General features: G+C 40.8%; 1 protein-coding gene across 2 annotated transcripts in view; it reads right to left on the bottom strand.

Annotated features, from left to right (window-relative positions):
- Nucleotides 1–8,592: 8,592 nt before the first annotated feature.
- CTXN3 (cortexin 3) overlaps nt 8,593–26,481 on the bottom strand; it is a 62,003-nt gene continuing 44,114 nt past the window's right edge. Inside the window, exons 1-3 of one of the 2 annotated variants that reach the window (XM_066277979.1) lie at nt 25,892–26,009; nt 24,881–25,226; nt 8,593–9,074 (exon numbers count right to left, since the gene is read on the bottom strand). In XM_066277979.1, coding sequence (XP_066134076.1) covers nt 8,730–8,975 — 246 coding nt within the window. In that variant the 5' untranslated portion in view covers nt 8,976–9,074; nt 24,881–25,226; nt 25,892–26,009 and the 3' untranslated portion in view covers nt 8,593–8,729. Of the gene's footprint in view, nt 9,075–24,880; nt 25,227–25,891; nt 26,010–26,481 lie in introns of those variants that run through there. The other variant, XM_066277981.1, reaches the window with a different exon arrangement.

Genomic DNA, 26,481 nt, shown 5'->3' with positions numbered 1-26,481 from the left:
TGGCAGCATTTTGTGTTTGGGGCACATATTTAAATAGTTTATTGTCTCCGTGAGAGATGCACACAACAGAGCCCTCCTGCGTTATAATAATATTAAGCCAGTATTTGTTAAAAGCTTGTTCCTTGGTTACTATTCTTATCTTCTCATTTAGTCCTTGTGAAAAACCTTGTGGGAGAGATGCTATTAATACCATGCCCATTTTACAGATGAAAAAGTTAGGTATAAAAAAGTTTAAAAGTTAACTCATTTCCCACAGTTATAAAATTAAGGAGGGTTGGAGCCCAAATGTACATAAGCTGAGTATCTGAAACAAAACAATACTCAGGATATCTAGTCAACCACCCAGCCTGCTAGATGCTGCTTTTGAGCCCATAAAACTTCTTTTCCAAGTAGTTTCTTAAAAATAACAATAATCACAACAACTTCAGCAAAATGTTGATTCAATTTAGTATGTCTTGAAAACCTTTTATCTATTGCTAGGTTATGTCTAGAGTTTTTGCTCTTGGCTTGATTCCTACCTAGCACTGTTTTTTAGATAGAAAAGCATCTGTAGCAAACTGAACTCAAGTTCTCCCTTTGCCCCACACTGGCCGTGTGACCTGGGGCATAGCATCTAAGTTCTTCAAGTCCCTTTTATATTGGTCTCAAGTCAATGGTTCCCAAATTTCTAGGCATAGTTATTTGTTTTTTATATTTTTAGGAAGTAAAAAGATATTTGGAGATTAGTCCAGACATCTCAATTTACAAGTGAAGAAAGTGAGGCCCAGAAGAATCAAGTGACTTTATGGTGCCTATCCGCCAGGTCCTTGTAGAACCAGTCACGAACTCCAGCTGCCAGAGACCCGGGCATGTGGCCTCTCTACTTCGTGCTGTTCTTAAGTGGATGAGTAGATGACTGATGATATCTGTCACCATGAGAGGTTTTCCTCAGGCAGATAATGCATGATTATTTTTATATATAACCAGAGTTATGTGCTGGGCAGAGAGGTGGGTTGTCTCTTTAATGCTTCTGGAGTTTTAAGCTCTGGCAAATGTGGCGAGAGTCCCTTGTTGCCATTTGTGTGGCTCCCACTTGTCAACTTGGATCCAGACCGTTTCAGCCGAGCTTGGAAAGTTACACAAATATCACTTTGCTGGTTTTCCTGTCTCCCGATGCTTTGCGGCAAACTCCAAAGAGTGCTCATTCTTCACGGGTTCCCCCTCGCTGGCGTCTCCGTGAAACGTCTCCACAGAGTTTTCCACAGGGAACAGTTCATTACAATCACTGCTGCCACTGACTCCTTAATGTATTCAAAGCTCTGCTGCATGGGCAAGGGCTTTGTCCTTGGCTCTGCTATGGTCAAAGTTTTACCATTAATGTGGATAAATAGATAGATGGCTTGCTGAGCCATCTGATAGATGACACCATGACTATGATTACAAGGGAATTATGTTAATAAAAAAGCCTAGAATATGAACTAAATACAGTAATATAGTGAATTTATTTTTAAGAAAAAATTTAAATTCCTGGACTTGGGTACAAAATTTAAAAACTATACAAGAATAGGATGGGAATTTATGTTTGACATACACTGGCATAGGTAAATTTCTACTTTGGCATAGGCAAGATATCCAAGAGTTTAGGCTGACTGTAAGTTTGGTATGAGTCAACAGTCATGTGGCTGCAGAAAAGATAATTTCATTTTGGAGTGTCTAACAGCATGTGGTTTTCAGAACAGAAGAAATGATAACTTGGCTCCACTCATTTTAGTCCGACCACATGTGAACTATTATTTTCCTTTCTACGGAGCACAGACATAGTTAAACTGAAGAGCATCTAAAATGCTTAATAAGAGCAAGAGATGACTCAAAAAGTATGACATTATAAAGTATGGTTAAAGGAACTGAAATATTCTATTCTGAGGGATTAATAATAACTGTCAAGAACTATAAGGAGCTAAGATTTTACCATATTTGCAAGCTGACAAAGTTAGCCTGACGCCGTTTCACAGATAGATGCTGGTTGAAGACACAGGCCTTAGAAACAGTTTATTTCAGTAATCACAGTACCCAGATAGCAGCCCCTGTGCCAGGTCCTTAAGCGCCAATACCCAGAGTAACACAGAAAAGACCAGGTAGTGCTGGAACACACAGTTGATTGCATTACAGGAGAGAAACCCAGAGTTTAGGAAATCCCAATCTTCTATAATAGGCTGCAATCCAACCTTTACAACCCTTTCCCTTGAGAGAAGGGTAATGCTCTCTCTACACAAACATCTTTGAAACAATGAAATGCTATCAGTACCTCTACTGGGAAGACAAGCAGAAAGAGGAGAGGTCCGTGAAGAACTGTTTTTCAACAATAACTAGATTGTGAGCATTGTCATGTTAAAGAGTATTAGAACTCTGTCACTTGTGAAATAACAATGTCCAACTGGTGAGAAATTACCGGAAAATGACAGATAAGAAAATATTTTATAAAAAGCTGAATGAACTCACAATAGGATGGAGACTCCTTAAGAAGTTAGACAGATTTAGCCAGAAACCAGGCAGCCATTTGTTGTGACTTGAAGAAATGGTCACATAGCCTGACCAGGCGGTGGCACAATGGATAGAGCGTCGGACTGGGATGCGGAGGACCCAGGTTCAAGACCCCGAGGTCACCAGCTTGAGCGCGGGCTCATCTGGTTTGAGCAAAGCTCGCCAGCTTGGAGCCAAGGTCACTGGCTTGAGCAAGGGGTTATTCGGTCTGCTGAAGGTCCGCAGTCAGGGCACATATGAGAAAGCAATCAATGAACAACTAAGGTGTCGCAATGAAAAACTGATGATTGATGCCTCTCATCTCTCTCTGTTCCTGTCTGTCTGTCCCTGTCTATCCCTCTCTCTGACTCTCTCTATGTCTCTGTAAAGAGAAAGAAGAAAAAACAAAAAAGAAATGATCGCATGGCAAGAAGCACCGAATTGAATGTTACATTAAGCTTTCTCCAGCATCTGCTTCTCAGAAATTAGAGGGAAAGAAAGAAATGAAGTGCCTAACCTGTGGTGGCACAGTGGATAAAGCATCAACCTGGAAATGCTGAGGTCGCCGGTTCAAAACTCTGGGCTTGCCTGGTCAAGGCACATATGGGAGTTGATGCTTCCAGCTCCTCCCCCCTTCTCTCTCTCTCTCTCTCTCTCTCTCTCTCTCTCTCCCTCTCCTCTCTAAAATGAATAAATAAAATTTTTTTTAAAAATTAAAAAAAAAAGAAAGAAATGAAGTAACTAGGAAAAAAATGTATGACATGAAAGGAAAAGAGTTACTTTTAAACTTGAAATATCCAGACATCCTTTTGGTAAGCTGGAGACAAGGCTGTATCCAAAGCCTTTATGAACTTCATGTTGTAATCTTCTTTGTCAGGCCTCTTCAGTTAAAAAAAAAAAAGGAGCTACAATTCCGTTTGGAAAGAAAGAAACTCTGCAGCCTTATTCTAGATTGCTTATCCTGAGTTTTGAGAAACAAAATCTTTGCTAAGAAATTCTTTATAGTTTAACTGGAAATGGAAATGCTTCCAGTTATCCAGATGCTTAAATCAAAGCTTGGAAATACCCTAAAAGAAAATACATTGCTCATAAGAGTGTTTTAAAGAGACAAAATACGTTTGTTTCCCCCTCCAAGAAAGAAAAAGATTATTTTAGAATAACTGTCCTGTCAGTCAGCAATGTACATCTTCACTTCATGGATTTATTAACTGCTGATACTGTTTGAAGCCATCTGCATACCACATATGCAAGGTAATACAACTCTAACCCATGGGTGCAGATATGACTGTGGGCTTGCCATTTGACCTCTTCGCTTCTCTTTTTTTTATATATATATGTAGAGTGAGAAGGTTGGAATAGATGACAGCAGTGTTTCTTTCCAGCTTTTCAAATTCCAAAGAATCCAGGAAGAGTTACCTTCTTAAAGGCTGCCATAAATTTGGAGCTCTGGGGAGGTAGGTAGCAGGGCTTAGGAGAAAATCAGGGTGGAAGTCCCCTTTGAAAGACGGTTTAAAGGAAATCTCTCTCATCCTAATACATAGAAACATCAATCAGAATATAAGAGCATTTTGTAGTGCTTTGGAAAAAGACATGAACGTAGTTTATGCCAGGAAACTGGAAACCAAATTTTCACTCTATATTATATTCTACAGGGAATACTATTCTCAAAAAAAAAAAAAAAAAAAAAAAAAAAAGACCTTGGAAAAGGCCCAAGTTGGCTTTGGGAAGGCCTTGCTTCTGAAGAGGTAGGCACCTCACTGAAGCTAATTGATTTATTCTTTTAAGAAACAGGAGATACACAGTGTAGTAAAGGGTCCTTCTTTTGCAACTAAAGACAAATAGCCTCCTCTGTCGTGGGCCAGTCTGATCCCAGATGGCAGGCACACTGACAGTGGATTGGGCACTTTTTCGGGAGATCATGGCGGTACTCTACAACTGTGTGACTAATCAGCCGTTGATCTCAGAAGACACACATCTTGGATGTCACCAAGTCATCTCAGAATTTATTCAGTACTTTGGGACTTAAACTATCTTTTGAAAATAACTGCGTTTCAATATGTTTTACATGTCAATTCTGAAAGCTGCCATCTTCTTGAAATGACAGGGCTTTTAAAAAATGATTTATGGTGGATGAGCAAAATTTCTCATCACATCAAATTTATCAATCTATTAACAATATAAAAGCATTAGTGTTTCAGTAAAGACTGTAATGAATCCAATAAAAAAAGGAACCTGAGTACTTTTTTTCTTTCTGTATACAGAAGCATCTGTTCTAACTTCTGCCTACTAAATCTGTGGCTTATTTTTGTTTCAGCTTTAACCCTTAAAAATAGTAAAAGAATGATCTGGCTTGGAATGTTCATTAGTTTAACAGCAGGAGTCAAGTTAATCTCCTTCAAATCCCATGCTAGACTTACTTTTCTCAGTATGTAAGATATTTTATAAAGGTCTCTTGGAGGGAACAACGTTGCTCTAGAACTTGAGGTCCCTCGGGGTCATGAACCAGTCAGAACTCAGACTGAGAACGAGTTGGTCACATTTTTTTTTTTGAATCAGAAGGCAGCTCTCTTCTAGGATGACCTTGGGAAAGGAATATTTTTTCATCCTGGGATGCAGATATAAACAGTAGAGGGCAGCTGCACGCGTTATAAATATCTGGTAAGGTAGGCAGAATGCTGCGCTGGAACGCCTGTTGCCAGCAAGCCGGGACAGGGAGGGCTTAGGTGACATTTCGGGAATGTGCTGTTCACCCCACGGAGCCCTGAGTCATTAAAACAGAGAGTTAGCACTTCTCACAGGAGGGATCGATTTACTCTGAAGAGCCCGAGGCTTTTTATCAGGTGTTATGGTACTCTTGCTCTGGACAAGGGAGGGATGGAGAGGGAGACCAGTGAGGGGAGGTTGACCAAGGCACAGTAATCTGAGAAGGAAAAGCAAAAATAGAGGGAGAAATAAAGGGAGGGAAGAAAGAAGAGCAGGCTTTGAGAGGCCCGTGGTACTTACTGGCAGTCCTGTGCTCGAAGGCCTCATAGAGGGCAGGTGGCTATTTCAGTCTGTTCCCGTTATAGAAGTAGATTCCGGTGTTATGCTGAGGAAGGCTGTGGAAAGTGAAATTGACAGCCACCCTTCATGTCATATTCTTTCTCATGAATCTACAGTGAGTCCCACACTTCACTTTGCTTTTTAGGACCCTCCGATGTCTGGCTCCACCTTTATCCTTCCTACCTGAGTTCCAGCTACGGCTCCAATCGTGTTCTCCAGACAGGCTGTTCTCCTGGCTGTAAGCCCCTACTACTCCCTTTCCTTATTCTCTGTTTTTCCTTCCTCTCTTCCTTTGCACATATCTAAAACACCTCCTTTTCCTAGATCAAGATATTATTTATTTCATAATAATAACATACATCGTATAAATCTTTATGCCAAGGACTTAAACATGCACTATCACATCAGAGCCGTTGTCTCCTGAGACACTTCCTTGACTATCTTGGCCTACATCCATCTCTCTCCCATAGTCTATTTCATAAATCTTTTTTTCAATGATATAACTCTACTAGAATCAACTTGTAGAAATGGAAGGCTATAGTAATCTACATTTTCAACAAGCTTCCCAGGATAAACTGAGGAGTAACCTAAGAAAGCAGAATTTTGACTATTTCTATTTACTTTATATTTTTCCATATTGTTGATACATTTTTTTTACCATAACCATAGATAACTTATAAAATAAAAATGAGTATGTGGAGACATACATAGCTCCCAGATGATTTCTGATGATATGAAAACTAGATTATTATTAATCATTTGAACAATGATTCAGGCACATACCTTTTTCATTTCTCAGCTCTCCTACAAGGAAGAAAGGTATTCAAAAGCAAGAACTAACTCTGCATTTTGTCAATCTTTCCAGCGCTAGAAATGCCAGGCTCAAAGCAGGTGCTCAATAAATACTTAAATGTGTTTGATTAGACTCTCAATAAAATTTTAAAAATTTAACAAGGACATACATGGCATGGTATATTTGAAGGGAAAAAATGTTATAATTAGTAGCCTAAGGAAATATGTATTATTAAAACTCCAAAACTACAGGTGACTTAATAAACCATAGAATGACCACAATTAACATCAGTGTTTTGCTTTAATTCTAGAAGCCAAGGATCTTTAGCATGTAGAAACCAGGAGGTGGTTCACCCTTTTTAATCTGACTCACTGTTGAAGCGATGTGTTAAATTGTAAATTCTACAGAGAAAGAAGAAATTTGAGTAGTTGGAGAGAGATAGGAATCCAAACCCATCAGGAACATAAAATGATATAACCACGTTGGGAGACAGTTTCACAGTTCTTCAAAAAGTTAAACATAAAGTTAGCACATCACCCAGCAAATTCACTCCTAGGACTATATCCAAGAGAACTGAAAACACATGTCCATAGAAAGACCGGTACACAAATGTTCATAGCAACATTCTTTGCATTAGCCAATGAATAAACAAGCTTTGGTGCAGCCAAACAATGGAATATTATTTGGCCATACAAAAGAATGAAATACTAATCCTGCTATAACATAAATGAACCTATCTTGGAAACATGCTAGTGAAAGAAGCTATACATAAAAGGCCATATATTCCACGATTTCATTTATATGAAATGTCCAGAATGGGCAAATCCATGGTAACAAAAATGGATTAGAGATTGCCAGGGCCTGAGAGGCATTGGGACAGCAGGTGACTGCTAGTGGATATAGCATTCAGGAATTAGATAGTGGTGATGGTCTCACAATTCTGCGAACGTACTAAAAGTCCTGGATTGTTTACGTAAAGAAGGTAAATTTTATGGTATGTAGATTATATTGCAATAAAACTATTTTATTTAAATAAAGAAAAAACTGAAGAGGAACGTGGGGAAGGGGAAATCTTGGCAGCAGGACCCACAAAGAATGTTTAAAAAGAAACAAGAAAGCTGCTGTTTTAGGCACAATTGACTTTTTAAACTTTGTTTTTATATAAAAAGATTGATGGCTAGCTGAGGGGAAAATTAAAAGATGTAGACTATAAATACAACCTGAAGAGTTTAGTTTAGATACAGGTTTTCCTACCAATAGCACTTAGAATAAGAAGTTTTCACATCTCTTTTTGGTGGAAGTAAATAGTGCTTAGAATAGTTTTTATGTGTATAAGGCAATTGGTAGGAGCCCTTCCTAAAATGGGAGAGGGAAGGATTAGATGAACTTTATGGTCTTGGCTATTTCTCTCTCTCTCTCTCTCTCTCTCTCTCTTTCTCTCTCTCTCAGAACACTCAAGCACTCAGTACTCACTCAAACATGTGCCTGCAGTAATTTAGTTTCAGAGAAATGAAAGAGGAGACACTTCTATGTCTTGAAAAGTTTTATTTGGTTTCTATATTCAGCCATAAACACACAGTTCTCTTGAGACTGTAAAAGTCTCCTCCTCTAAACATTAACTCATTATTTTTTAAAAAACAACAACAACAACAAAACTTGATGCTGCACTTGTAACCTATTATTTCAGTTGTTTGTTTGTATAAAGAATGTAAATTCAGGTTATATATAGCTACCACTGCACATGTTATTAATATGAATACATAAAAGGTACCTGGCCTGACAAATTGTTTTAAAACCTCCATAATAAGCCTTTGAATTCAATTTTATTTTAAAAATGAAATATCGTCACTCATCTTCCCAGAATGGAACCATCCCTTCTAAGCCCATGGCCACACTGTGCTCCTTGCTTTAGGGGAAAACAAATCCCTGCTTTCTGTCCACTCAGTACATTGTTCCTCACTCTCCGCCTGGGACTCGGCTTCCCATGAAAATAAAACAATCTGAGGGACACGATTCAAACAAGGAAGTCTCTTGTTGGCTCTGTCACCAGATTCACATCAGATTGTCTCTAGTCTTTATTCACTGGTCAGTGTATTGGATAGCATTTCATTTTTACGTCAGCATTGATGCTCTCGGTTCCACCATCACAACACGTTTGATAATATTTATCCATAGCGGAAACCTAGAAATTGAAACCTATTTTTAGTTAGTAATATAAATCTCCATTTCTGATATTCTCAAATGTTTTAACCCAGCAGCATATTTACTGTGTATTGGATGGTAGTCTTTGGACCCCATGTTGGTAAAATTTGATTCATTGGGAACACTGAGGAAAAAGAATTCCTTGCGGAGACAAAAAGCACTGCTCCGCAGCCGGGGTCCAGCTCCCGCCCTGCTAAGCAAGGGCGTGGTCAAACTGCCCTTTCTCCAGGCCTTCCAGTCCGTCAGCCCAGGTTGAGGTTGGCATACTCCGATACGGGTCCAGAAGAATCCGGAAGCACCTAACGATGAGAATGCCCAAGAAAATAAACAACAAAATCACAAAAACAAATGTGGTTTTTTGCTCCAGAGACATGCTAGAATCTGACAACGTGTTCCCAAAGGGCACTGGGGGTGAGGGGACGGGCTGTCCTCCGTCCATGGTCCAGCGAAGCCAGAGCACAGGGCCGCCCGGTTACAGCTTCTTCCATCATTGGTCTGCTGAGATCATGGTGTTCACACCTTGGAGAAGCTGAATTATCTAAAGGAAGAGAGAAAGAGAAAAAGAAAATAACCAAACAAAGAGCAACTTTATTTCTAGGCTCACAGCCTGACCTGTGGTGGCGCAGTGGATAAAGCGTCGACCTGGAAATGCTGAGGTCGCTGGTTCGAAACCCTGGGCTTGCCTGGTCAAGGCACATATGGGAGTTGATGCTTCCAGCTCCTCCCCCTTCTCTCTCTGTCTCTCTCTCCTCTCTAAAAATAAATTAAAAAAAAATATATATATATATATATTTCTAGGCTCACAGTCATGTCTTTCAGACAGAAGAAGGCATCTCTAAACTTTTTTCACTAGAGATGCCTAATTCTATATAATTATGGGGAAGAATATTTCACTCCTGCATAAAATTACCAGATTGTCCTCAGAGCAGTCACGTGGGGCCAGGACGGATGGGCAGGGAAGGTCACCAGAGTACAGAAAATGAGAAAAGTGCAAGGGAATGATGACCTCGAGGTATACTTGCCAGTTTAACATCCAGACCCAGCCTCCTCACCAAGTCTCTTCTAGATTCCCTCCAATATGTTACTCTTACATCATTCCTATAATGATAACATCGACTAAACACCAATGGTGTGCCGGAACTATGGCGAAACATAGCGTGCAGTAGGTACACTACTACAAGCTCCATGAAAGCAGGGACCTCTACAGCTCCAGTGCAAGGAAAATGAGGCTGGAAAAGGTACTTAATAGAGCAACTCTCTCAGGGAGCATCCAGTTCTGGGCTCTATCCTCTGGCCTCCATTTTACTGCTAAATGAGCTAAACTGTAATGGAAGTAGACATGCCTATGCATCTCATGTTGCAATAATGAGATGAACGTCTGTGAAAAGCCTTTGAAAAGTACACTAACGGGAAGAACAAAGTGTTGCTTCACTTAAGACATGACTAAGAGAACTGTATGCTTTTTCGCTTTCTCTTGCCTGAGCCAAGAGAGAACGGAGGTGTCTCAGACTTCTGGGCCATCAAGCTCCTGCTGCTTTCTCATTTTTCAGAAAACAAAGACTAGGCTCAATAACTGGCCCTAGGAAGCACCTAGAGAACTGAGCCCAGAAAAAAGGAATTGATTCATGTATTATTTTTTAAAGCCTCACAGTGGCTTCCTACTGACTAAGACCATTTAGTGAGGAGAAAGAGAAGGAAATTCTACTGGTGGAAAAATTATGGAATATGGATATCACTGTTTGTCTTTTAAGGCAATTTGAAGTATACACAAAAGCCATTAAAAGCTTCACGTATTGAACTATATTTAAATCAAATTTTGTAAAGAAGAGTACCCATATTACACATACGTATATAGAAAAATTATGTGACATATTTATTTAAGAATCTGTCTATTAGAAAAATTACATAGCAGAGTAGTCAGGTATAAAGATTAACATGAACTTAACAAAATAAGTTCAATGAAAAAAAGCAACTGGCCCTGGCTGGGTAGCTAAGTTGCTTAGAGTGTCATCCTATATGTACGGCTGAGGATCGATCCCCAGTCAGGGTACATACAAGAATCAACCAATAAATGCATAAATAAGTGGAACAACAAATCGATGGTTCTCTTTCCCTTTCTTCCTCTCTCTCTAAAATCAATAAAATTTAAAAAGCAACCAAGTAAAAATAGAAATTATGACCTAAAGCATTAATGTAATATTTCTTCAGCTAACTTATAATCAATGCATTGAAGTACAGCAGTAGTAATCAAAACAGTTTGCATGCATGTTGGCACTTCAAAGTTTATAAAAATCACAGTTTTAAAAACAGTTTATAGGCCCTGGCCTGTTGACTCAGTGGTAGAGCATCAGCCCGGTGTGTAGAAGTCCCAGGTTCAATTCCCAGTCAGGGCACACAGGAGAAGCACCCATCTGCTTCTCCACCCTTCTGCCTCTCTCTTCTCTCTCTTTCTCTTCCCCTCCTGCAGCCAAGGCTCCATTGGAGCAAAGTTTACCCAAGCACTGAAGATAGCTCTATGGCCTCCGCCTCAGGTGCTAGAATGGCTCTGGCCACAACGGAGCAATGCCCCAGAGGGGCAGAACATTGCCTCCTGGTGGGTATGCCACGTGGATCCTGGTTGGGCTCATGTGGGAGTCTGTCTGACTGCCTCCCTGCTTCTAACTTCAGAAAAATACAAAACAACAACAACAACAAAAACAGTTTATAAAGGGAATGATGAGCAGAATTTGGGAAGAAGGAGTTACTAGTTTGGGGGAAAGAATATTTTGCAGTTCCATGACTAATTTTTTTAAAGGCTCGAATAGTTGTGATGGATTTGTTTATGATTCATTTTTATTTTGAAGTAAAATTGAAATAAAATTTGGCTTTTGTTTTTTTAATAAGTTCCTTAGGACTATAGAGGATGTTCACGGGTTGGGTTGGGTTTGGGTCCGCTTGGGTGTTAACTCTCAGTAGGTAACTCCAGCTGAGGGGAGTGGGCAGGGAATGTCACCAAAACTCTCTCATGCAGCTCTCCTTAGTGTTTCTGATTAGGGCCATCTGTACCTACCACCCAACTAGATGTCATCATACCAAATATAAAATTCTCCAAGGGCTGGGTCAAAGAAAGCCATGTAGTGACAGAAGACTAGACACCTAAGGGGTCCCTGCCACATGCCCACTTGCTTTTACATGTCCTCCTGAGGGTTCCCACACTTCCATCCCTGCCTTCTCACTGACTTACTAGGTCCCATTCTATGTCCATTTTCCCTCCAGACCAAATAAAGGCAGAGTCATTTTCTTTGCCTATTCTCCATACAGCTGAGACAGATTGCATTTTCAGAAAGTGCCTTATGAAAACACAGCATAAACCAAAAATGAAATAGGAAAAAAGTAAAGATCATTGACTGTGTAAATGTATAACATAAAGATTTCTAAATCGGGAACAGAAAGGTGAGAGAGGAGCAGATGGTTGCTTCTCTTGTGTGCCCTGACTGGGAATTGAACCTAGGACATTCATAGACTGGGCTAACACTCTATCCACTGAGCATACCAGCCAGGGCCCAGGAAGGCATTTCTAATTTGTATGGAAATATTCATGCTATTCACTTAAGAGCCAGAAACTCAAGTTTAAAAAGCAACCTGAGAATACAAAAAGATGGCAGCAGAGTAGGCAGATGCACAGATGCCCAGCTCTCACCACCAAACTGAAATACAAACCAATTTAGGAAAAATCAGCATGAAAAAAAAACGCTGAACTACAGGAACAGCTCTCAAAAACCAAGGAGCAAAGAAGAAGCCACAAAAAACCTGGTAGGGAGCACCTGAATCTCCCCTGCTTACAGGAACGTGGGGGGGGGGGTGAGGCTGAGAACCCAGAGGGGATTTCACACAAGGGAAAAGGGCAGAAACTACTGCTCACAGCCACTTGCCTGGCAACCAGAGAGCAAGGTGTGTTGAAAAGACCAGCTTATCTCCCAAGTGGAAAGGACAGGGAGAGGGACAGACTGTGAGAGGCTAGGAATGCAGGAGACGAACTATAAAAGCTGACTCATCCATGCTGGAGGCGGCCATAGCTGGGGGAGGGACTGAACCTTTCACAAAACAGCTGAATTGCTTCCAGATCAGAGATCTCCGGACATCTATCCAGCTCCAATCAGCGCAACAAGACACAGCTGAAAACACGAAGTGGGGAGGAGGGGCAGTAAATCAGGTCTCCATGGAGATCTGAGATACACCTCACCCTACTGAAGCTGAGAAAACACTCTGCCCCCAGAGTGATTAATTGGCTAAAGAGGCCTTCAGAGTCTCAGGTTATATCCACCGCATTCCTGGATACAGTTTCAAGGAAGCTCCCTGCTGAGATCAGTAAAAAGACTATCACCTGTTAAGAAAACAAACAAATCAAGACTTCAAAGCTGCCCAAATCCAAAAGTAGATTACAGATAACAGCTGATACCAACCCAAGAAGACCTAGAAATAACTGAAAACTGGAGGCAGACAACACCAAGCCTAGACTCAACCAATTCTACAAATAAAAAACCCAAAAACAGACAATGAGAAGACAAAGAAGTGCAATCCAAATGAAACCACAAGAGACACCTTCAAAAGATGAACTGAGTGATATGGAAATAATCAAACTTCCAGATGCGGAGTTCAAAATAATGATTGTAAAGATGCTTAAGGATCTTAGAACAACAATGGATGGTCATTATGAACACCTAAATAAAGAAATAGCAAGTATAAAAAAGAATCAGTCGGAGATGACAAATACAATATCAGAAATGAAGACCATAATCGAAGGAATTAAAAACAGGATAGACAGAGCTGAGGATCAAATCAGCAAGTTGGAGGACAACTGGAATGAAGGCATGAAAGCAGAGAAGAAAAGAGAAAAGAGACTCAAAAAGTCAGAGGAAACCCTTAGAGAGCTCTGTGACAACAGAAAGAGAAATAACATCCGCATCATAGGGGTTCCGGAAGAAGAAGAAAAAGAACAAGGGATAGAGACTTTGTTCAATCATATCATAACTGAAAACTTCCCTAAATTAATGCAAGAGAAACTCTCAAAAGTCCAAGAAGCACAGAGGACTCCATTAAAGATAAACCCAAAGAAACCTACACCAAGACACATCATAATTAAAATACCAAAGCTAGCGATAAAGAGAAAATATTAAAAGTTGCAAGAGAAAAAAAAGTTATCACCTACAAAGGAGCCCCCATAAGGATGACATCTGACTTCTCAACAGAAACACTTGAGGCCAGAAGGGAATGGCAAGAAATATTCAAAGTAATGCAGAACAAGAACCTACAACCAAGACTACTTTATCCAGCTAGGCTATCGTTTAAAATCAAAGGAGAAATAAAAAGCTTCCCAGACAAAAAACAACTCAAGGAATTCATTACAACCAAACCAATGCTGCAGGAAATGTTAAGGGGCCTGTTGTAAACAGATCAAAGTGGGAAAAGAATATAGCAAAAAAAGAATACACCTTTAAAGAAGAAAATGGCAATAAACAACTTCATATCAATAATAACCTTAAACGTAAATGGATTAAGTGATCCAATCAAAAGACATAGGGTAGCTGCGTGGATAAGAAAACAGGACCCATACATATGCTGTCTACAAGAGACACTCCTTAGAACAAAAGATACACATAGATTGAAGGTAAAAGGATGGAAAAAACATTTCATGCAAACGGAAATGAAACAAAAGCTGGGGTAGCAATACTTATATCAGACAAATTGGACTTTACAACAAAGGATATAGTAAGAGATAAAGAAGGCCACTACATAATGATAAAGGGAGTAATCCAACAAGAAGATATAACTATTATAAATATCTATGCACCTAATATAAGAGCACCCAAATATATAAAGCAGACTTTGATGGATTTAAAGGGCGAGATCAACAGCAATACTATAATAGTAGGGGATTTCAATACCCCACTAACATCACTAGATAGATCCTCAAGAAAGAAAATTAACAAAGAAACAGCAGACTTATTGGAAACACTAGATCAACTCGATTTAATAGATATCTTCAGAACCTATCACCCTAAAGCAGCAGAATATACATTCTTTTCAAGTGCTCATGGTACATTCTCTAGGATAGACCACATGTTAGGGCACAAAAGTGCTCTCAACAAATTAAGAAGACTGAAATCATATCAAGCACTTTCTCTGATCACAATGGCATGAAACTAGAAATGAACCACAACAGAAAAGCTCAAAAATTCTCAAACACATGGAAACTTAATAGCAGGTTGTTAAATAATGAATGGATTAAGAATGAGATCAAAGAAGAAATAAAAAAAATCCTAGAAACGAATGACAATGAGCATACAACAACTCAAAATTTATGGGACACAGCAAAAGCAGTACTGAGAGGGAAGTTCATAGCACTACAGGCACACTTTCAGAAGCTAGAAAAAGCTCAAATAAACAACTTAACCCTGCATCTAAAAGAATTAGAAAGAGAACAGCAAGTAAAGCCCAAATGTAGTAGAAGGAAGGAAATAATAAAGGTCAGAGCAGAAATAAATGACATAGAGGCTAAAGAAACAATACAGAGGATCAATGAAACTAGGAGCTGGTTCTTTGAAAAGGTAAATAAGATTGATGAACCTTTAACTAGACTCACCAAGAAAAAGAGAGAGAGGACTCAAATAAATAAAATTAGAAATGAGAGAGGAGAAATAACAACTGACACAACAGAAATACAAAATATTGTAAGAAAATACTATGAAGAACTGTATGCCAAAAAACTAGACAACCTAGATGAAATGGACAAATTCCTGGAAACATACAATCTTCCAAAAATCAATCTGGAAGAATCAGATAACCTAAACAGACCAATTACAACAAATGGAAACAGTTATCAAAAAACTCCCAACAAAGAAAAGTCCGGGGCCTGATGGCTTCACAACGGAATTCTACCAAATATTCAAAGAAGAACTAACTTCTATCCTTCTCAAACTATTTCAAAAAATTCAAGAGGAAGGAAGACTTCCAAGCTCCTTTTATGAGGCAAGCATAATTCTGATTCCAAAACCAGGCAAAGACAACACAAAGAAAGAAAATTATAGGCCAATATCTCTGATGAATATAGATGCTAAAATCCTCAACAAAATATTAGCAAACCGGATCCAACAATATATGGAAAAAATCATACACCATGATCAAGTGGGATTTATTCTGGGGAGGTAAGGATGGTACAATATTCGTAAATCAATCAATGTGATTCATCACATAAACAAAAAGAAGGAGAAAAACCATAGGATAATTTCAATAGATGCAGAAAAAGCATTTGATAAAATCCAGCATCCATTCATGATCAAAACTCTCAGCAAAGTGGGAATACAGGGAACATACCTCAACATGATAAAAGCCATCTATGAGAAACCCACAGCCAACATCATATTCAATGGGCAAAAAATAAAAGCAATACCTTTAAGATCAGGAACAAGGCAGGGGTGCCCCCTTTCACCACTCTTATTTAACATAGTCCTGGAAGTCCTAGCCACAGCAATCAGACAAGAAGAAGAAATAAAAGGCATTCAAGTTGAAAAAGAAGAAGTAAAACTATCATTATTAGCAGATGATATGATATTGTATATAGAAAACCCTAAAGTCTCAGTCAAGAAGCTACTGGACCTGATAAATGAATTCAGCAAAGTGGCAGGATATAAAATCAACACTCAGAAATCAGAGGCATTTTTATACACCAACAATGAACAGTCAGAAAGAGAAATTAAGGAAATAATCCCCTTTACAATTACAACCAAAAAAATAAAGTACCTAGGAGTAAACTTAACCAAGGAGACTAAAGACTTGTACTCGAAAAATTACAAAGCATTGATAAAAGAAATCAAGGAAGATACAAACAAGTGGAAGCATATACCGTGCTCATGGTTAGGAAGAATAAACATCATTAAAATGTCTATTTTACCCAAAGCAATCTATAAATTCAATGCAATACCAATTAAAATACCAATGACATACTTCAAAGATATAGATCACATATTCCAAAAATTTATATGGAACCAAAAGAGGACACGAATAGCCTCAGCAATCTTAAAAAAGAAGAATAAAGTGGGAGGTATCACACTTCCTGATATCAAGTTATACTACAAGGCCGTTGTACTCAAAACAGCCTGGTCCTGGCATAAGAACAGGCATATAGATCAATGGAACAGAACAGAGAACCCAGAAATAAACCCACAGTTCTATGGACAACTGATATTTGACAAAGGAGGTAAGGAAATACAATGGAGTAAAGACAGCCTCTTTAACAAATGGTGTTGGGAAAATTGGACAGCTACCTGCAAAAAAATGAAACTAGATCACCAGCTTACACCACTCACAAAAATAAACTCAAAATGGATAAAAGACTTAAATGTAGGCCGTGAAACCATAAGCATCTTAGAAGAAAACATAGGCAGTAAGCTATCTGACATCTCTCGGAGCAATATATTTGCTGATTTATCTCCACAGGGAAGTGAAATAAAAGACAAGATAAACAAATGGGACTATATCAAACTAAAAAGCTGCCCTGGCCGGTTGGCTCAGCGGTAGAGCGTCGGCCTAGCGTGCGGAGGACCCGGGTTCGATTCCCGGCCAGGGCACACAGGAGAAGCGCCCATTTGCTTCTCCACCCCTCCGCCGCGCTTTCCTCTCTGTCTCTCTCTTCCCCTCCCGCAGCCAAGGCTCCATTGGAGCAAAGATGACCCGAGCGCTGGGGATGGCTCTGTGGCCTCTGCCCCAGGCGCTAGAGTGGCTCTGGTCGCAACATGGCGACGCCCAGGATGGGCAGAGCATCGCCCCCTGGTGGGCAGAGCGTCGCCCCTGGTGGGCGTGCCGGGTGGATCCCGATCGGGTGCATGCGGGAGTCTGTCTGACTGTCTCTCCCTGTTTCCAGCTTCAGAAAAATGAAAAAAAAAAAAAAAAAAGCTTTTGCACAGCTAAAGACAACAAGAACAGAATAAAAAGACAAACTATACAATGGGAGAACATATTTGACAATACGTCTTATAAGGGGTTAATAACCAAAATTTATAAAGAACTTGTAAATCTCAACATCAGGAAGACAAACAATCCAATCCAAAAATGGGCAAAAGAGATGAATAGACACTTCTCCGAAGAGGACATACAGATGGCCAATAGGCATATGAAAAAATGCTCAACATCACTAATCATTAGAGAAATGCAAATTAAAACCACAATGAGATATCACCTCACACCAGCCAGAATGGCGCTTATCAACAAAACAACACAGAATAAGTGCTGGCGAGGATGTGGAGAAAAGGGAACCCTCCTGCACTGCTGGTGGGAATGCAGACTGGTGCAGCCACTGTGGAAAACAGTATGGAGATTTCTCAAAAAACTGAAAATCGAACTGCCTTTTGACCCAGCTATCCCACTTTTAGGAATATACCCCAATGACACCATAGAATGGCTCCAAAAGGAGAAATGCACCCTCATGTTTGTGGCAGCATTGTTCACAATAGCAAAGATCTGGAAACAGCCCAAGTGTCCGTCAGAGGATGAGTGAATTAAAAAGCTTTGGTACATATATACTATGGAATACTACTCAGCCATAAGAAATGATGACATCAGATCATTTACAATAACATGGATGGACCTTGATAACATTATACGGAGTAAAATAAGTAAATCAGAAAAAAACTAAGAACTATATGAATCCATATAGAAGGGACATAAAAATGAGACTCAGAGACATGGACAAGAATGAGATGGAACAGGGGTGGGGGTGGGGGGAGGGGTGAAGAAGGAGAGAGGGGTTGGGGGAGGGGAGGGGCACAAGAAAACCAGATAGAAGGTGACAGAAGACAATTTAACTTTGGGGGAGGGGTACACAGCACAATCAAATGTCAAAATAATCTAGAGATGTTTTCTTTCAACATATGTACCCTGATTTATCAATGTCACTGCATTAAATTTAATAAATAAATTAAATTTTAAAAAAAGATTTCTAAATCTATAGAATTCAATGAAGATGGTAAAAAACTGGGTATAGGACCCTTGGAGCCTGTGATAATTACTCCCCATCCATAGCCTGGCTGACTAGTATAGCAATACCTGGCTGACTAGTATAGCAATACCTTGTTCAGTCCTGGTCTTCACTGCATAAGAGTCATGCTGACGCCCAGGAGCAGTCTTCTCTAGTTTTGTCCTTTGTACAAAGCAGATGCCAAATCCTTTTCTCTTAGCTCAACATCTCCTACTTCCTAGGCTTTTTCCTTGATTCATGTTTTAGAGCTGGTGCACCATTCATTTGGGGGCTGCAGTGATGGGCAACCCTCCCCAAAAGCCCCAGCAAATAACCTATCTAGTCACCTGATTCAGATTAGAATAATTTAAAAATCAGTTTTAATTTGTAGTTTTACCCTCCTATCTGATTAAAAAGGAAGGTAGATGCAAGGATATGGTTAACTCTTTTTGCAGCATGATTACGTGTTTTGAAACTCTATATAGCTCTTTATAAATTGTAAGCCTCTCTCTTCCCAGGATACTGTAGTGCCTAGGTTATTACTATTAAAATTAGTTTGTTTGGTTAAATTATTAAAGTATATTAAATTGTAATAATTTGTCAAGTAAAGTGACACATTAAGATAGTGGGGATTTGTTAGTGAAAACTATTGCTACTTGAAGGAGGGGGGAAATGTGATTGACTGAAAGGTATATTTTGCTTGGAGTGGGGGGGCTTCTAGAGAGGACTGGGGGCATAGAGATGGGTGGTATAAGCAGATGGTCCAGCAGGAGAGTCCTGGGAGGGAGAGTGGGATGGTGGGTAGAGATGTGAAAACCAGGAGATGGTTATAAAAGGATTTAGGAACACAGGGATCCAGAAAGAAATATCAACTCTTTCACAATTTTGCTTAGGTCTGGTTGAAATCCTTGGAAGATTGGCCCTGGCTGGTTGGCTCAGTAGTAGAGTGTCGACCTGGCGTGCAGGAGTCCCGGGTTCGATTCCCGGCCAGGGCACACAGGAGAAGCACTCATCTGCTTCTCCACCCCTCCCCCTCTCCTTCCTCTCTGTCTCTCTCTTTTCCTCCTGCAGCCAAGGCTCCATTGGAGCAAAGTTGGCCCGGGTGCTGAGGATGGCTCCATGGCCTCTGCCTCAGGCACTAGAATGGCCCTGGTTGCAACAGAGTAACGCCCCAGATGGGCAGAGCTTCGCCCCCTGGTGGATATGCCCGGTGGATCCCGGTCGGGTGCATGCACGCATACGGGAGTCTGTCTGACTATCTCCCCACTTCTAACTTAGGAAAAAAAAAAAAAAGAATGAAATCCCCAAAAAATTCACAATCAGCTAATCAATAATTTATAAATTTAGAAAGTTTAACAATATGTTTAAGATAAAGTGTCAGACATAATAAGATGCAGAAAGAGAACTAAATGTAACCACAGTATAAAAATATTCAAAAGCATGTACATTTTAAAATTGTCTGTCTTAGAGTAAAATGTCTCTTTTTGGTGTATAAATGATTTTTAGGAACTGTCCACAATTGCTTTTAGCAGAATAATGAAATCTTTCTTTTAGATGAATAGTGAAATCTGGGCAGGTAAATTACTTCAGAAGATCTTGACCAGGGGTCCCCAAACTATGGCCTGCGGGTCACATGTGGCCCCCTGAGGCCATTTATCCGGCCCCTGCCGCACTTCTGGAAGGGGCACCTCTTTCATTGGTGGTCAGTGAGAGGAGCATAGTTCCCATTTAAATACTGGTCAGTTTGTTGATTTAAATTTACTTGTTTTTTATTTTAAATATTGTATTTGTTCCCGTTTTATTTTTTTTACTTTAAAATAAGATATGTGCACTGTGCATAGGGATTTGTTCATAGTTTTTTTTATAGTCCGGCCCTCCAACGGTCTGAGGGACAGTGAACTGGCCCCCTGTGTAAAATGTTTGGGGACCCCTGATCTTGACACAACCATCGTAAGTGTTAATAATAACAGACAGTTATTTTCATTATAAGAAAGACCATAGTTACAGCTCTATTTCATCTTGACTGGCTTCCCCCCGTCACCCAGCGCCTCTGGGCCTCCCCTTAGCTAGGTCTCTGTGTGTGTGTGCACCCAGGAAAGAAAGTCTCCTTTTAAAACAGGGCCAAGCAAAGCTTAATTAAAAGACGCCATTTTTTAAAATCCTAGATGACGATCCTATTAATCAGTGTCACCCCAATAAATTTAACTTAAAAATATTGTAATCCTCACAACTCAGTATATGTGTATGTATGAATATAGATATTTGTCCAAAAAATAAAGAAAGTCCTATAACACAGTGGTCCCCAACCTTTTTTGGGCCACGAACCGGTTTAATGTCAGAAAATATTTTCACGGACCAGTCTTTAGGGTGGGACAGATAAATGTATCACGTGGCCGAGACAAGCGTCAAGAGTGAGTCTTAGATGGATGTAACAGAGGGAATCTGGTCATTTTTAAAAAAATAAAACATCTTTCAGACTTAAATATAAATAAAATGGAAATAATGTAAGTTATTTACTCTTTCTCTGCGGACCGGTACCAAATGGCCCACGGACCGGTACCAGTCCATGGCCCGGGGGTTGGGGACCACTGCTATGACACATCCCTTTTCTCAAGCCAGGCTTCAGATATGCATAAAGTGGAAAACACCCTGAATTGCCTGTGAGGCCCCGTGTGAGCGGTCCACCTCAGCCAGTCATCCTCACTGTCAGCCTCTCCAGAAGAGTAATTTGCAAAGACGCTCTTTCCTTCCTGTGCTTCCTACATACCACATCAAGGTCCATCTTTCTGAGCTCAGATCTTGCCACTCCTCCCCCAGAAAATCTTTGTCCTCCAATGTCCAAGATCCTAACCCACCCATTAATCCCTTTACGGACCTGATGCCCCATTTCCAAGACCATAAATTAGGGCATATTCTGACAACGGAATTTTCCTAGGGTATTTATTCATTTTCACAGTATGTTTTAAAGGAACAAACATCACATCACCTCTGGCTTTAAGTAAAATGACCAACATATTGATAAGAACAAGCTGACGTGTCATTGGGTCTGCAGACATGTGAGAAGGCCTTACCTGGTCTGCTGGGCAGTTCACCCAGCACCCGCTGCTCCTTGACTACCTCCTGTGTCCCGCCAGTGAGCTCTGAGTCCTGGTGCTCTCCTCCTTGCTCTGTTCCCGCCTGCGGGTGTCTCCTCTTCCCACAAGGTCCACGCCAAATACCACCTCTTCAGTGGGGCCTACACCTGCCCCTTCACCACGGGAAATGGGTGCTTTCTGCTCTGTCTCCAGGAGGACTTCACCTGCATGTCTGCGGCAGCACTGATTATAGGACAAGTGTCCTCGGGGTTCGCTTCCCGCCCCTCATTAAACAGAGGCTTCTTGGGGAATTCCTTGCTGTCTGGGATCACTGGCTCTTTCAATAGGGGTTGACTCCAATCTCTAGTCCAGGGCACTGAATTCAAACTTCAGGTGCCCACTGATGCAGACGGGGTTAGGAAAAAGCACATGTCAGCCACCTGAGCTGGGATGTCAGACCACTGTGTTTGAGATAGACCTTGCTTCAAAGAATTGCAAATAGTCTGAGTCACAATGACACTTTAATAGCTACAGATCTCATGATAGGAAGAGCAGTTATTTGGCCGTTTACGTTTTCCTCGGCCTCAATGCTGATGGCTGGGGTCCGAAATATAAAAACCAACTGGAGATAAGCAGTTTCCCTCGATTTAAGGGGTCAACCCTTTCTTACCTAATCGGCCTGTTTTTGATCAGGAAGGGTACCCATTTAAAATATCCTGAATCCAAACGTCTTACATGGAAACTATAAATGTCAACACGGAGCCTTCTTAAGCTCGGGTCCTTCCTTTGCACATTTCATATCATTACCATCGCATCATAATGAGGGAAAATATTTTATCTGAAGAAAATATATCTTAGAAGCAACGACCTGTTTCCCTTGTTATTTTTTTTGAAGTGACAGCAACAGGATAAGTTAAGTGTATTTGGCACTACACACAGGCATCTCATTCTGCCACCTCACTTTTGTCATCGGCTCCGGGGACCACCCTCCTGCAGTCGGTCGCAATAACAGTTGTGGCAGATTCAGTCCAGGTGCAGTCCTGCCTGGCGCATAGTGAGTGGTCAATAAATGGGTGATGATGAATGAGTGTATTCTCTTTATACTAAATAAGATTTATTTCTGATTTGTTATGTAAATAAGCCCACAAAGCAATAGAGATGATAAGTAAACTGCCTCCCCCTAAAGAAAACAGTTACCAGGATAGCAGCATCCCCCTAAGGATGTGGGATTGCAACTTTCTCTCTGGCATGTCGACAGAAAGTCGTCATCTTCCGGCTGCTCATGGTATGCAGGGTGCAGTTAGGCAAAGCTGTCTGTATTTTAAGGACTCCCAAACCACATAATTGCTGTACCTAATTTTTAAAACTTCTACGCCAGAAACCTAGTTATGTGACTTGACATGTTTTCGAAAGTAGGTGTAAAAACAGTTCGCCCATTGATCAAGAACACTCACAGGCTTGTCCAGTTGACTTTCACATGTGGCAGACAGGATACTTTGTCCTGCAAAGACACCCTGTGTTCCTTATTTATATTTATCCAGCACCCTAGTGAGCCCAATCTGCAGACTGCAACAGGAAGGGAATTGACTAGGTAAGCAGGACTGAATTTGTAACAACTGGCAGAGACAAACTTACTCAAGTGAAGCATTATTCTGCCACCGTTCTCAAGCTGACTGTTGAAATGTTAATGTGGCTTTCAATGATTAAAATAATACATATGCTGAGATTGGAGCGAAAGAGAATGATTTTCTGCTTTCTGAGCTAACGGAAGCCTCAGTTGCGTTGATGTTTTTCACAACTGGAGTCTCTGGAGGTCCACCACCTCCTTCACGCCCCTGGGACATACGAACATCCCTGTCAACCTTGTTATTCATCTTCCACCACAGTTGCCCTCCACAAAAGCCACTTCAGTATCTAAGCAATCAAAGCACTGCGTAAGCAAAAGTTATTTACCTATGAATCTTGCAGAAGTTTTGTGAATGAGCCCCGTGAACAGTAAGTTGCATTCCAGGATATACAAACGAGGATGCAAAATGTTTCCTATAAACTCTGACAATCCATAGCCCTCTTGGTGACCAGCCAAGAACTTCAGGTAAAGGTTTCCTGGCTCTTTCCAGGTACTTCATGCATTTTAACCTCCAACCCCCCCCCCTTTTGGCTCACACGGCAATGTCTGTATTCTTCTTTTCCAAAGAGAGCTCCCCTGTTCCCAATACAACAGCCCTGATGTTTCAGAACTCACCGGATGGCGAAGAGCAAATATTATTTCATACGCTAAGACAATAAACCCAAGGCTACTAGAAAGCCCATAAACAATGATTTTAAAGACACGTGAATGTGGTCAGCTACCAATGTCAACAGGCGGTTCTGGAACTGTTGCCAGCCCCCGCTGCTGCACTGGGAGGTCTGTCTCTGCAAAGTCAGCCTGCAGACATGCCTGTTTGGGTTTGGGAGTGGACCTTTCCTTTCCCGTGCTTGTCACCTCTGGGCCACCAGGAGCCCTTTTTCTTCAGCCTGAGACCTAAACTCAGCTCTACTTCCCTATCTTCATCTTCTTCCCAATATCTGCTTGAAGAGTTTGAAAGGGACCGAAGGGCAAGCCTGCAGCCTGGCCGAGAACATCAGAAAAATAGCACCTCATCGCTGTCAGTAACCGGGGCTATCCAAGGCACATTAGCAGCCTGGAACTTTGAACTTCAAACAGTCAACATTCCTATTCTACCCAGTTTCCCTGCTCTTTCCTTCTGTTCCCTAGTGAAAGTGAGTGCCTGCTGATATCTCAGAAGGCTAAGGCTGCACACTGCTCATCACTCTGGACACAGGGACAGTCAGCACTGTCATTATGAGTTGTTGAGTTGCGATCCTTTGTAAACAAATTAAAACACCGCTATTATATTTTGGAAGATTGGATATTTGAGGTAAAAGGGGGGAAAAATACTGTCATGGCCAAATAGCTTTTAAGAATAATTTACTGCAGCTTAGCAAAGAAAAAAAAGCCTATTTTACCACTCCTTTACCCAGTATCAGTATTATAAACTGAAGCATGCTTTAAAATCAATGGCATCATTACATTTCACACACACACACACACCACCCCACCCCACCCCACCCCATACTAACTTTACCTAGCAACTGTTTAATTAGACTTTATCTGACAGCTAGCTCTAAATCCAAAACTTGGATCCAAAGGCATCCATGCAATTATTGCTCATGCATCAATTGTAAAGTTAGAGAAAAGCATTTAACTAGCCTGTCACAGACACCGTTTTGGTCAAGTACCTGGGTCTGGCTGAACCAACACTTGATCCTTTTCCTGGTGGAACAGTTACAACAAGTAGTTTACAAGCTTCTTTAGTTTCCATTCTTGCCGACCAGGCTATGTACAGCAGCAGACAGTGGGAGCTGCAAGCGGCTGATGGCACACCCCGGATCCAAAGCTGTTGTTACCGGCTTAGAAACTTCCCATTAAAATCCTCGAGTTAAAGGAGCATCATCTTTCTGCATGAGGCATCATTAGCGGCCAACACGGCTGCTGCTTCAAGGCGAGCCATGATCTCAGTTCTGCCTCAGCAACTCTTCAGAGGATTCTGCTTCAGTGAGTAGAGGCAGTATCCTCGCAGTGTGTCTGCAATCATCCCCACGAAAGCATTAACATTCAAAAGGAGTGTGTGTGTGTGGGGGGGGAACATCACGGGGCATTCCCATACCTTTTCAAAATCCAAGCCATAAATCTACCAGGGCTCTGCTCTTCCCTATTGATTGTTGACTCTGTCCCTCTCTGGGGATGTCAATTAGCACCTTGCGGCCACCAGCCTCCGTATTGATTATGGTTTATGACCTTCAGGCTAACTTAATTAATAGGAAAGACTTCTAGGGAAGGGCATCAACTTAGCATTTGAGAGACTGAAAAAAAAATTAAAAATGACTCTTTTTCCTAAAGAAAATGAAACTGACCTTTCGGAAAAGCAGCAATTATGGGAAGCAAAGAGAAAAGAAAAAACAATTTAAAAAGAACAAAATCATATTTTCACCACCTGTTTGTAAACTTGCTAGGCTGTCGGTTGCCTGTCCAGTGTCTGCTTGGCCAGCCTGCGGAATGGTGACCTTTGGCAGGCTCCCGACCCCACCCAGGCTACCTGAGACCACCTGATGAAGAAAGGTAGATCTTTTTTGAGAGCAAGTCGTTCTAATTCTGCAGATAGCCTTTATACAAGGCAATACTTAAACTATCTCCTGTGGATAGAGTGAGTGCTTAAGTAAATTTAGAAAATATTTTAGGATAAAATTTACCTTTTTATAAAAAGTGGTTCACTGGAAAGGATTCAGCATCATCTTTCAGATGGAACAGCCTTGGTTTTTGTCAACTCACCACTTTCTTTGTTGAAGTGCAGGCAGAGTTAGCGACGACACCCACCCGACAGATGAGGGGGCACATGGTATTTAAAGCCAACTCTGTGCCTGTCAGCTCGGCTGTCTCTCCAGCTCTTGTGAGAAGTCGGCCATCACCCAGTCGCTTCAGGGGACTGGAACATGGCTCATTTTCTAAAAAGAAAACCCTACTGTGCTAGGACTCAGACCCAAGAAAATTCAAATGCTGAGTGTTAGGCTCTCAAGTCGGAATCAAATGCTTGCCATTGGAACCTAACTTCAAAGGGACATGAAGGTTTTTTCCCTTTATGTTTTCTGGATTTTTAACTGCATTCCCTTTCCAATTAGTTGTACTTGCTGTTTTTTTTTTTCACACACTCACACACACCCACACACACACCACACACTCACAGTACAATGGGACAAATAAAATCCAACAGAGCAGTATCGTTGAATACTAACTGGTACCCTCTGTGCTGTTCAGATGGTGCTGATAGATGGAGTGCCCTTGG

The sequence above is a fragment of the Saccopteryx bilineata genome, chromosome 4, assembly GCF_036850765.1.
Source record: "Saccopteryx bilineata isolate mSacBil1 chromosome 4, mSacBil1_pri_phased_curated, whole genome shotgun sequence".
Taxonomy (NCBI): Eukaryota; Metazoa; Chordata; class Mammalia; order Chiroptera; family Emballonuridae; genus Saccopteryx; species Saccopteryx bilineata.
This window is presented reverse-complemented; position numbering and strand designations above follow the sequence as displayed.